The sequence below is a fragment of the Chenopodium album genome, chromosome 7 (genome assembly GCF_948465745.1).
Source record: "Chenopodium album chromosome 7, dcCheAlbu1.1, whole genome shotgun sequence".
NCBI classification, from domain to species: Eukaryota; Viridiplantae; Streptophyta; class Magnoliopsida; order Caryophyllales; family Amaranthaceae; genus Chenopodium; species Chenopodium album.
The window spans coordinates 57119102-57131155 of NC_137840.1; the positions used below are offsets into that span (position 1 = coordinate 57119102).

The 12054-nt window shown below is 34.1% G+C and overlaps 1 protein-coding gene across 2 annotated transcripts; it reads left to right on the forward strand.

Moving 5' to 3' along the window:
* The first annotated feature begins 6023 nt into the window (after positions 1-6023).
* Positions 6024-7946, forward strand: LOC145637963 (uncharacterized). 2 transcript variants are annotated; one of them, XM_081688952.1, is made up of 7 exons: positions 6024-6121; positions 6344-6405; positions 6486-6567; positions 6861-6958; positions 7056-7086; positions 7209-7265; positions 7682-7946. In XM_081688952.1, the coding sequence occupies exons 2-7, from the start codon at positions 6359-6361 to the stop codon at positions 7781-7783; spliced, it is 417 nt and encodes a 138-aa protein (XP_081545078.1). In that variant the 5' UTR covers positions 6024-6121; positions 6344-6358; the 3' UTR covers positions 7784-7946. The 2 variants fall into 2 exon arrangements, with proteins under 2 accessions (XP_081545078.1, XP_081545077.1); XM_081688951.1 differs by lacking the exon at positions 6024-6121 and having other exon boundaries at positions 6260-6405.
* The last annotated feature ends 4108 nt before the right edge of the window (positions 7947-12054 follow it).

The following is a 12054-nucleotide window of genomic DNA, read 5'->3' on the forward strand; positions in this document are numbered from 1 at the left end:
ATTTGGGACCAAACCCTCAGAAATTAAACCTTTCACGTCTAGGGCGAAGGCAACTTCGAATATGGCTAAGTGTATCTAGATCTTGCGAATGCGGAATTTTGTATTAAAAAAAGCAAAGTTAGAAAAGAAAGGAGAGAATGTTGATGAAAGTTTATAAAAAGAGATGAATGAAAAGGATTATTTGACTATAGATGAATACTAATTGATGAATAATTTGATAATTGGTGAAGATAGTTGGTGAAAACTTAAGAATAAAGAGAATTGGTGAACGATAGATGTAGATGATGAGAATTGATGAATGGTAATTGATGATGAAAACGGAGTTTTTGATACGATATTTATAGAGAAAATCATCCAAAAAAGATAATTTATCAAAACAGAGTCTGAAGACCACAAAACCACCTTGGCGCCAGCCCTGGCTCATTGGCGCCAGGACCAGTGACTAGCGTCAGGCGCCAATGCTGGCGTCTGGCGCCAATCCTGATTCCAGGCGCCAAGGCCTGGGGTTGGACGCCAAATTGGATTTCAACGTGTTTTCGAAAATCTGATAAATTTCCCATACTGGAAGATAAAATAATATAATTTCAGTCGAAAATGCTATTTGATCTAATTAAAACTCTGAAGAATCCTAATTGAATTAAGAATGATAAGAACCTTCTAGAATGTTCTAGAAGACTAAAACCATTCCTAATTACATTAGGAATGATAAATCATATTAGGCCCTCCCCTAGATCATTGGGCCGTACATAAAGCTCAAACCGGGCCCAGTTTAGTAAATTGGCCATAACTTCCTCAATATTCATCGGAATTGGGCTTATAATATATCGTTGGAAAGGTCTTTGCAAGCCCCATCCAACTACACCACTATTGGACCCATATCATGGACCAACCAAACTGGATTGGCTGTTTTCTTAAAATAAAGTTTTCAAAAACAGAGAGAAGAGAAAAGAAAAGAAATAAAACTTTCCGCAACACTAGACCTTTCCACACTTTCGTTTCATTCGATTATGATTCGACGTGAAAGGTACTCATCACTGGGTTTGGTTTTGGGGAGACACAAATGGGTGTCTACAATAAGCATGCCACAAGTCCAGATTCACGTATTGCCATTCTAAGGTCGAAAAAGGCTTGGGTGTCCAAGGTACCATATCTTAAGAAACGACGCACAAATCAATCACTCAACGAGTTGACTTATGACATCGCTCTCCCAATATTTTGTTGGCGATATGGGTGGGATGATTGTTATTGATTTCGGGATAGAAGCCTGGTGTTGGAAACCCCTAGTTAATGAGCCAATCCCCAATGTTTAAGTGTGCTATACTTATGCATGATGCAATGCTGCTTGTTTGGTTTCTACTTTTGTGCAAAAGGAAGATATTATGCGTTCAAGTCTCGCTCTCTAACTAGAGATTATCCAAGTTAATTCTCGTTACAACCCATAGGCAACCTGGTGTTGGAAACCTTGGATCATAACTACGAACTAATCATGTAACCTCTAAGTCCCCAGTGGAGTCGCCACTGTAAGGAGAGTGTTCCCATCGTAGGGGATCCTTCTCCTTAGATGCCCATGGCCCTTTAAAGCCTAGGACTTTACACTTGTTAGGGTGTATTGGGATTTGAATTCCTGACTGTTTTGGAGACCTTGAATTAGAAATGATTCTATCATACACGCTTCTTTGTAAGGAACAAGTAGGAGTCGCCAATGAGTTTTAGGAAAACCCATAAACCTCGTTCATGCCTTTCTCCCAAGTAGAGTTCAAGGGATATTTAGCATGAATCATAAGTTTACCCATGTCCAAATTGGTCTTTAAACCAGAAATGAGTTCGGGAGCAAGGGTACTAAGATAACGTTTCCTTTAGAGGGGAATCGCGATCCTAGCCCTAATGCGGCCTCTACTAGCTCTTCCTTTTGCACAATTTCATCACCAAACAATATATGCAACGCGATACCTAAAACTATGTTAGTTGATTTTATTTACACACATTAATCATATAGGAATTATATTACAAAAGTCGTTATTCTTATTTAATCAAATTCGTGAAAAGAGCAAGAAATAAACAATATTCGCCTTGTCTTAAGTGATAAAACAATCAATTAATTATTCAAATTATAGTCTTGATTAACGAAAGAGTACTATGTGAATGAATTAGTTAAAAGTTTTTTTAAATTGATCAAACAACACTAATTAATCAATTAAAGTTGTTTAAACAATAAAAGAAAAGTGATTTATCTAAGTGCTTAGGAAACTAACCGTTCTTCTATGTATGCTTAGATCTCCGTCTTAGATGTTTATGGACCTTCTTTCTTCTTTGTACCTCCAAGGGCTTCAATGGATGGATTAGGTTTGAAGAGTATTTGAGAAGAAAGAGGGAAAAGTAGTATGATAGTAAGAGGGTTTGAGAGATTAGGGATTTTAGAAATTTAGGGTTTTTAATTCTGATTTTCTGTGTCTTTAGAGCTGTGCGAAGACCCCTTTTTATAGGCGTAGGAATCTCGATTTAGGGTTTTAGAGTCGCGCCGTCAGGTGGCGCGCGCAACTCTCTTAGACACTTTGGGGTACCGCGCGCATCTCAATGAGTCGCGCGCGCCAGGCGCACACAGTTAATTGAGTTGCGCTGGTTTGCGGTTTGCCTTATACGAAAACGCGTTTTTAAAACTTTCATAACTTTTTATTGCAAAGTCGGATTTAGGCGTGTGAGATATCATTGGAAATCTCTGGATGTCTACTTTCCAATTCCGTTTGAATTAGGTTAAAATCTGTTATGGATCAAAAGTTATGACCGTGAGTGCAAGGGTGTCGATTTTGGGCCCGATTTAGTGTTTTGATCATAACTTCTTCGTTTTGGCTCGAAATTGGGCTTATAATATACCGTTGGAAAGCTCTTTGAAAGGGCTATCTATCTGAATAGGCCTTGAATGGGAATTTGACGTTTGGTTTATCTTTTTGGCTCGGTTTTCAACAATGTAGGTTCCATTGGATCCAATCATTGCATTTGACGCATTTGGGTCCGTTATTAATCAATTTTAAACATGTATGAACACGTTTTAGGCCTAATTAGTAATCGGAAAATTCTCTAAGGTCTCAAATATGGGTTTTAACTTACTTCATAATGCTTTTCGTAGTCCATAAACACTTCAACTTTGATCTAGCATGAAGAACGGGTTTTTGTAACATCATCGCACTTGCTTTTCGGGACAAGAGGCCAAAAGTAGGTGTCTACAAGCCCACGTCCGGGGACAAGTGGACCATCTACAACCCACATCCGGGGACAAGCGGACCATCTACAGCCCACGTCCGGGGACAAGCGGACCATCTACAGCCCACGCTTGGGGACAAGCGGACAATCTACAAGCTACAGCCCACGTCTGGGGACAAGCGGAACATCTACAGCCCACGTCCGGGGACAAACAGACCATCTACAGCCCATGTCCGGGGACAAGCGGACCAACTACAGCCCACGTTCGGGGACAAGCGAACCAACTACAGCCCACGTTCGGGGACAATCGAACCACCATCATTTCACGGCGCAAGGTTCTCGATACACAGAGACTTGCAATCTCATCATCAGCCAAATCTTTCCTCAAGCATGGAAAGCGTCATCTGGTGGATTCCTTCAAGCATAGGAAGCTACCAAACTCATTTTCCACCGAGACACTGGGGTCAGATACGCATTCTATCCCTTTACTCTTTTATCTGTGGAACTAACATTTTTCTGCAGGTATCGGCGTATATAGATTGATTTAGGATCGCAGAACGTCTTAAATCATTCTCCGTCCCTATCAACTACTTTGACTATCGTTTTCGAAAATAACGTTTCTACAAACTCAGTCAAAGTGGGGGCTTCTGTAGACACCTAAAAATGTCTCCCCAAAATCAAACTCGATGATGAATAACCTTTCATCGCCATTATTGGTCGGGTTGAGTATTTAATCTTGGAGTGCTTAAATCCACATTCAATCCTAACACATTTCTTAAACCAATCCAATTCCTAGCCCATTTCCCCAAACCATAACTTATTTTCTTCTTTTCGTGTCTTAATAATTCACTTCGTGTCCTTTAAAATTATTCATTTCGTGTCCTTTCCATAAAAACGTTTATACCAGTTTATTTTGGTCCACAATCTGAGTCCACTGATTTAATAGTTGGATGATTCTTGAAAAGAGCTTTCCAACGGTATATCATAAGCCCAAATCCGAGTTATAATGAATAAATTATGGCCAAAATACTAAACTGGGTCTAAACCGAACCTAAGCCCACCTTACCTACGACCCAATGATCATGTGGAGGGTCTAAAGGATTTAATCTCATTCCTAAACCAATTAGGATTAATTGGAAGCTTCTATAAGTTTCTAAAAAGTTTTTCTTATCCTTTTTGAAAAGATAAGATTAAAGAGTTTGAATTTGAATAAAACTAACTCCTCTTTTTGAAAGTCCTAATTCTATTCGATTCGAAAGACGTTCAAAGATAGTAAGATATTATTTTCGTGCCTCCTAGTTTTTATCTAAATCTTATATGGTTGGATAGCCCTTGAAATTATCTTTCCAATGATATATTATAATATTGATTCCGAGATGTAACGAAAAGATATGAATGAAATACGAAACTCTATCCAAAACTGACACCGTCTCACTTTTTCGGCCGTATATTTTACTCTACAAAATATTTTAATCTGATTTCAATTGGGTTAGAAATTAGACTTCAAGAGCTTTCCAACGACATATCATTTATCTTATTCCGTTTTCTGGATCAAAAGATATGATAAAAACAAAAACCGCAAAAATTGTTGTATATCGAGTTTTATTCCGATTAAATTCGGATCTTATCTTAATTCTTCGACCCTTCTTTTTCCCTATAAATAGAGGTCATATCACCCCTTTTTCAATCATCAACAAGTTTGATCACCAAAAATCATTTTCACTTTCTCCCTACACCAAATCATTCTTTTCTCCCTCTTTAACCTAATTTCTAGCCTTCTTATTCTTCTATCATACATCCCTTAAACACTCCAAGGAGTCCATAGTTAACCCGAAGTTCTATACTTAAACCACGGCGTGAAAGGTATAATTAACTGAGGGTTTGGACCAAATCAACTCTACCTTTTATTTAATTTAATTTCCATTTGATTTTTATTTTTATTGAAGTTACTAACAATTTATTCATGATGTAGCAATTCAAGGAAACGCGGAAAGTGAGTAATTAATCACTTAATTACTCTTATTTTTATTTCTTATTGCTAGTATCATGATTAGGATTATTATTTGATCTGACTAACGCTATTATTGTTGAATTGCTTCCAATGTTAATGTTGATATTCTATTATTATTTATGATCACCATATTGCATGTTAAAGGGAATATGTAATTGAAAATCACGCCTAATAAGATAATTTGGACAACCGGTTTAGGTTCCTTTTTAATCTTGTTATTTAATTAAGTGATCACAATATTATAGAATTATGTGTTGCATTAATATTCAACTAATTTAGCTTAATAATAGTTTGGAGCAAATTGAATCTTTGTTTGTATGCCTTTGAGATCATAGGAATACTTTTCACAATAAGAATCGAGTATAGGCCAATACAGTTGAATGTGACTCCATGACTCACTTCGTACCATCATCCCCGATCCTCCTTTCGTGGTTCCGAACCATATGGAGTTAGTAATCTCATGGATTATGGGGGGTGTAACCTTCACGAGTCAATCGTTGTTGTCTATCGTTGTCCCTTAATCGTAGTTGCCTTAAATGATCCGTGAACGGTTTACAAGTTCCTTAAAAACTTGTTGGCGGCTCCTTACTTTCCTTGTCCCTAATCGTAATGTCAATTCTCACTTCCTATGAATGTCAAGCATATTCACAACATGCTTTAACGTAGGCGCACTTCGAACGATACCTACAGTAGTGCAAAAAAGGACGAGAGAGAAAGGTAAAAATACAAGATTACCCATGTGATGGTACATAAGCTAAAAATTAAGTGTTGGGTATATTTGGTATTTGTAGTGTGAACACAAATATTTCTTTTCCTAAAATAGAAATGGTGCAATATTTGTGATAATTCCTTAAAAGACAAGTGGTGCAATATTAAAAAAACGGAGGAGATATTAGATTGATTTTTACTAAGGTACACTCTAGTTAGTTAATTAAAAAAAAAAAAAAAAAAAAAAAAAAAATTGAAATATATTTATTTCCTTTCAAATTTTTTCAATTTAAAATTTGAAATTTGAATTTGGGATTTTTTTGTTTTGAAAGACGGATTTATTTTGTTTTTATTTCGCATTTTCGACCGATTCTGATTGTTTCATCTTGATTTCTTCACCAAATTTTAGCCTAAACGGTTCTGCAGGAATCAATTGTGAGCATGATGCAAACAAGATCAGCATCTAGAAAGAATTCAACTGATACTAGGTATGTTTTCTTGTATTTTATACTTAAAATCAATTCAATCTCAATTTTGTTTCTCAACTGATTTACCTTTTTTGATTAAGCATTGAGGTGAATCGGAATGTTGCTGCGGCATCAAACAAGAACACCTTGAATCAGAACAAAAGGAAGACCAAGGCTGCTCAGGTTTGATAGAATTTTGTGTACAAAGTCAATTATCTTACTGGTTGTGAAAATAAATACATATCAAATAAATTTAATTTTCTGAATTTTGGTTTAGGTTTGACATTAACTTATTGGTTTTTAAAAATTTCTTGATTGGCGAAACCCCTACATAGTTACTTCAAAGATTTTTAGCTATACTGATAGCTGTGATGCTATTGGCTTTTGGTTATGTGTTTCTTGTTTCTCTGAGTTTGTATTTCAGCGGCAAAAGACCGATGACATTTTACTTTTTGTTTTTTAATTGTTTAAAAAAGGTTGGGAAATTCAAAAAATCCAAGTCTAGGAAGGAATCAAAGCTAGTTGTGGAAGAGAGACCAATGACAGGGCAGGATATTGCTCGAAACGAGTACATGTAACATTCTTCTTTTCATTTCTTTGTTTTATTTCTTGATCGATTTGTGTAAGTTCATTCATTTTGATCGTATTGATTTATTTCTGTTTTTTTACAGGGAGGAGTTTATGCGCAACAACCCTGATATTGTAACTTCTCTCTCTTTTTTTTTTCATTAGTATATAACAAGTTTTTTGTAGCAATTGTTGTTTTTTTTTGGCCGTCCTTTCTAATAACTTTGATTTTCTTTTATTGTTGGATCTCATTAAAGCTATCACTAGAGGAACTTAGGGCAGTAAACGATGAGTTTTATCGACTAGCGGACATGGTATGTTATTGTATATGCTTTAAACCCACCCCACCCGTAAGACATATATACTTCCTCCGTTATTTTATTATTGCACCACTTGCCTTTTTAGGAAGTTTTACAAATATTGCACCATTTCCTCTTTAGGAAAAAAATTATTTGTGTTCACACTACAAATACCCAACATAACCTTGCTTTTTCACACCTACTTTTTAATTTATCAATATGTCACATGGGCAATTTTGTATTTTTACCTTTCTCTCTCTTACTTTTTTCCACTACCAAAATATTTGTACCCAACCCCTATGGTGCAATAATAAAAAAAACGGAGGAAGTATATATATGTTGCTTCTTTTATTTTCATTAAGTTGATTGATCAGATTTGATATTCCTTCCTACTACTTGCTAATTAATTAATTCTTATTATTGTGCTTCAGCCTGGATCAAAGATTGTTGAAGAGTATTTCGCAAAGCACATCGCTGTGAATGGAATCGACTTGACCACAAAAATCTTGTTAAACGAGCGTAGTAAAAAGTGATCACCCCTTTCGGTGTTCCAGCGTGGATTAGAATGAATGGTGTGACAATCTCTTTTAAAATCAAATAGCTCAGCCTGACTTCTTGGCCTTTGATATATGTAGTACCCCCTTAATGTATGCTTAAGCTAGTGCTACTTAAGTACTTAACTATCGATTTGTTAACTTTGCAGCATTTTGGAATTATAATTTCATCTACAATTTAGGACCCGTTGGATATTAAATTTACTCCTTAGCAAATATTATACTACCTCCGTTAACTTTTAGTTGCAACTTTGGAGTATTATTTGTGAGATATAAAATATTCTTAAGTAACGGAGGTCAGCCCAAGGCTAATCTTTTGATCAGGTGGCGCGGTCACTGAATACATTAGAGGGTGTCTCAACATCTGTAGCCAAAGGAATCGTTTATAAAATTTTTGGCAATAATAAGTAATCTTGGGCAACGTTTAGCACTTGAATACACATCCACAATATATAAATTGCATGGAGTAGGAATATATACAAGTTTATTACAGAATATGTCACATGTTTATATCATACGAGTACTAGTTTGTGGATTGAAAACAAAGGTTAGCATACGGAAACATAATCACTTGGAGTTCGCCTTGAGAGATATTTCCTCCGTTTATAAATACTTGCTCCACTTTTTTTTTTTTTTCGCCGTTTTAAAATACTTGCTCCATTTTCTTATTTAGAAAGTTCTTACAATATGTAATTCATTTCTCTCACCTAATGGACTCAACATAAATCAAATTTTATTAATTTCATATTATCTCTCCTCTAATTCTCTAAACTACTTTTGCTTTTTACAATATTTTATTCTCCATCTACCTCACTACTTCCATATTTTATTATCTTTTTCAATTTCTCTTAAAACTCCGCGCGTGGAGAAAAAGAACAAGTATTTAAAAACGGAGGAAGTATTTAAAAGAAAATCAATTATGTGATATAGTCTTGAAGATATTACTAAGATTAAGGGCATGTTCTGATTGACTGAGTTGAATTGAAATGAACTGAATATTTTATGAGAGAAGGAAATTAAGAACTGAACTGAACTGAAAATACTCTGAAGAGAACAGGTCCTAAAGGCCGGAAATTATTTTTCAGTTGTCATGTACGGGGTACAGAGTAATGCATTACATTTATCGAGAAATCAATCGTACAACAAATTATGCTGTAATTATCAGTTATCAACAACTTATTGAATAACTAGAGATTATTCCAACGTGCGCGATGCACGCGGTATAGCTAGGCTTTTGACAAGAATTATTACCATTGTTCTTTATGCCTTATGCTTGTTTATGTAGTATTTTATTAAAATTATTTGCATATACACGATAAATGTGTTGGATGTTGTGTAGTTGTGCAATGTTCTAAACTTTAGGTTTTTGTTTTTAAATGATGTTCTAAACTTTAGTTAGATTACTTTGATTTAGTGATTAAATGCTAAGAGAATTAAAACAAAAGGAACTAGAGAGAGTAAAAGATGGATTTAAATATTGAAATAAAACATACGAAGTATTTTTTAAATCAATTTAGGGAATTCAAGAGACAATAATTATAAGGCTTTTGAAATCAAATGGGAGTAAATATATAAAAAAAAAACATTTTTAAGCATATATATAAATGTTCATGCACTATTCATAAGAGTTTTTAAAACTTTTTTATAAAGATAGGGAAGATGTTAGTTACCTAAAGTTGCATTAAATCGACACAATATATAACAATATGGCTCTATTATGAAAGTCTTAATGAATTTTTTGTACTATAACTTTCATTGTAACGAGCATGACGATATGGATCGGATTTGAAAACACAAATAGAGTTAAATGTAGTGAAAAATTCAACTGCATACGGATGAGATCATAAAACTACTTAAGCCATGTTTAGGGCCTGAATATTTTATGAGAGAAGAAAATTAGGAGCTGAACTGAACTGAACTAGTTGGAGCTTAACTGAACTAAACTAAACTAAAATTAAGCCGAAGTGAACATGTCCTTAGATCATCTTATTTTAACTTATTTCAAATCAGATTGAAAAAATAAGTTCAGATAATATCAAATCATAAAAAAAAGACATAATTTATCGTTTTAAGTGTGCTTGTTTCGCTAAATATCTTAAATTTTGTAATTAAGAAATTAAGAAAATTACATATTAATAAAAATATAATTTATTACAAATCCAACAAGACCCAACTTGATATATATATTTTTTTATATAAATTATTGTACACATAAGGTTTAAATTTGGTCAAATTAAACGATCAAATTATATAAGACCGGAGCAGATTAGTCAAGATTAATTCAAATTAAATCCGACAAATAATAATGCGGTCAACTACTATATAAGCCCATAGTTCTTTCTTAAAAAAAAAAAAAAAAAAAAAAAAAAAAAAAAAAAAAAAAAAAGAGCAAGCCCATAGTCATTGATAGTTTTAAATCGAGTTACAATTGCCGAATGCTAAAAGCTAATTGTGCAACAGAGTAGCCATTTGTCATCTAGAGTTTGGAGTTCCTACAATGCATTTGGATTTGAAATTTTTTTTTTGGAAATTTTTGTTTAAAACTATCCTAAATATAGGGTCATTTGTGAACAACTACCCATTTTTTTTATTTGTTTAGAACTACCCGCAAGTTTAATTTGGAAACGTTTGGGTAGCACTATCCACTAACGTTTTCCGTCCAATTAAAATGTTATATTGGCCCAATTTTTCACTTTATCAATTACAATGACCAATTAATGCTAAAATACGCAAAAACCCCAATTCAATTAGACCCCCAAACCTTAGAAATCAAAATCCCCAAATAATTTTAAACTCATGAACCCTAAAATGAATTCTAATTAAAACCCTAATTAGGTTAATTAAGGTGAATTAAAACCTTTAAACCAATTCGGAGAGTTAATTGGGTGACAAAAGTGAAAAAAGTGGGCTCCGATAACGTCTTAATTGGGCGGAAAATGTTCATGGGTAGTGCTACCCAAACGTTTTCAAACTTGTGGGTAGTTCTAAATAAAAAAAAATAAAAAAAAATAGGTAGTTGTTCACAAATGACCCTATCTTGAAGGTAATTCTACACAAAATTTCCTTTTTTTTTTTAAAAAAAAAAAATATTGGTTAACCAGATATAAAAGTTGTGCATGTAACAGAGACAATATAGCAAATCGGCTCTAATTCAATTTCATAAGTGCATGACAATTGGCCCTATCCGGCGGTAGTGTGATTAATATTTTGACCAATTTAAAATCGGAAAAATGGAAACTAATAATCTTACCTTTGTCACTTCTATTTAAAATAATCTCACCCTTTTTTTTTTTGAAATTAAAAAATAATCTCACCTTTATCACAAAAATATAGAGTTTTTTAAATCATGTAAAAATTAATGGCGTTTAGCAAAAAATAAATTAGGTGAAGAGAATAGGATCACAGAGATCCGAAAAGGGAGCAATCTAAAATTAATTTTCTCCCAAAGTTTTCTTGCTTTGGCTGAGATTGATTTGATTTGATTTATTATACTGTATTGTCCCCCAAAGTTACGCCTTTACAAGTAGATTAGAATATATATATAACATATATCTTTATTTAGTTAGTCAATATCTACAATAATAAAGATGTATAAAATAATAAGTCGAGTTGATTTCGGGTTGGGTCAATAACAAGCCGAGTTGATTTCGAGTCGAGTCAATAACAAGTTTGGTTAAATTTGGGTCGGGTCAATACCAAGTCGTGTTGATTTCGGGTCGGGTTTGTAACAGATCGGGTTGAATTTCGAGTCGGTATTTTAGGTCAGGTTAAGAATAGGTCAGTTTGAATTCAGGTCGAGTTAGTAATCAGTCGGGTTAAATTCGGGTTTTCACGGGTTAAAACGAGTTTGGGTCAATTTCGGTTCAAGTCGATTTCGGTTGAATTCATAATTTATGGTTATATTCGGGTCAAGTCATCTCTAGGTCGCTTCATGTTCGGGTTCGGGTCTCAAATACTCGGGTTAACTCAGGTCTAGGTCGGGTCAGATCGGGTTCGGGTCACCATTTCCAGGGTTAGACGGGTTGGTTAATAATCGGGTTTGAGTCGATATTTTTCGGTCGGGTCTGCTTTGACAACTCTAGTCCCATACTACTCTAGCCATGTTCTTTTTTCTTGTTTTAAAAATATTATTTTAAATTAAGTTTTGTTAAATAAAAATTAAAGTTTAATCAACAAAGATTTGCAATATCAATGAACAAATATAATATCGAATCATTGAAAATGCACTTAAATCGATTAAAAATAACTAA

What these genes read in the sequence shown, in the direction of transcription:
- LOC145637963 (XM_081688952.1), top strand. Translation starts at nt 6,359, where the DNA reads ATGATGCAAACAAGATCAGCATCTAGAAAGAATTCAACTGATACTAG. An exon ending in AAGAATTCAACTGATACTAG is followed by an intron (nt 6,406 to 6,485) that starts GTATGTTTTCTT and finishes TTTTTGATTAAG; the next exon opens with CATTGAGGTGAATCGGAATG. An exon ending in TTTATCGACTAGCGGACATG is followed by an intron (nt 7,266 to 7,681) that starts GTATGTTATTGT and finishes ATTGTGCTTCAG; the next exon opens with CCTGGATCAAAGATTGTTGA.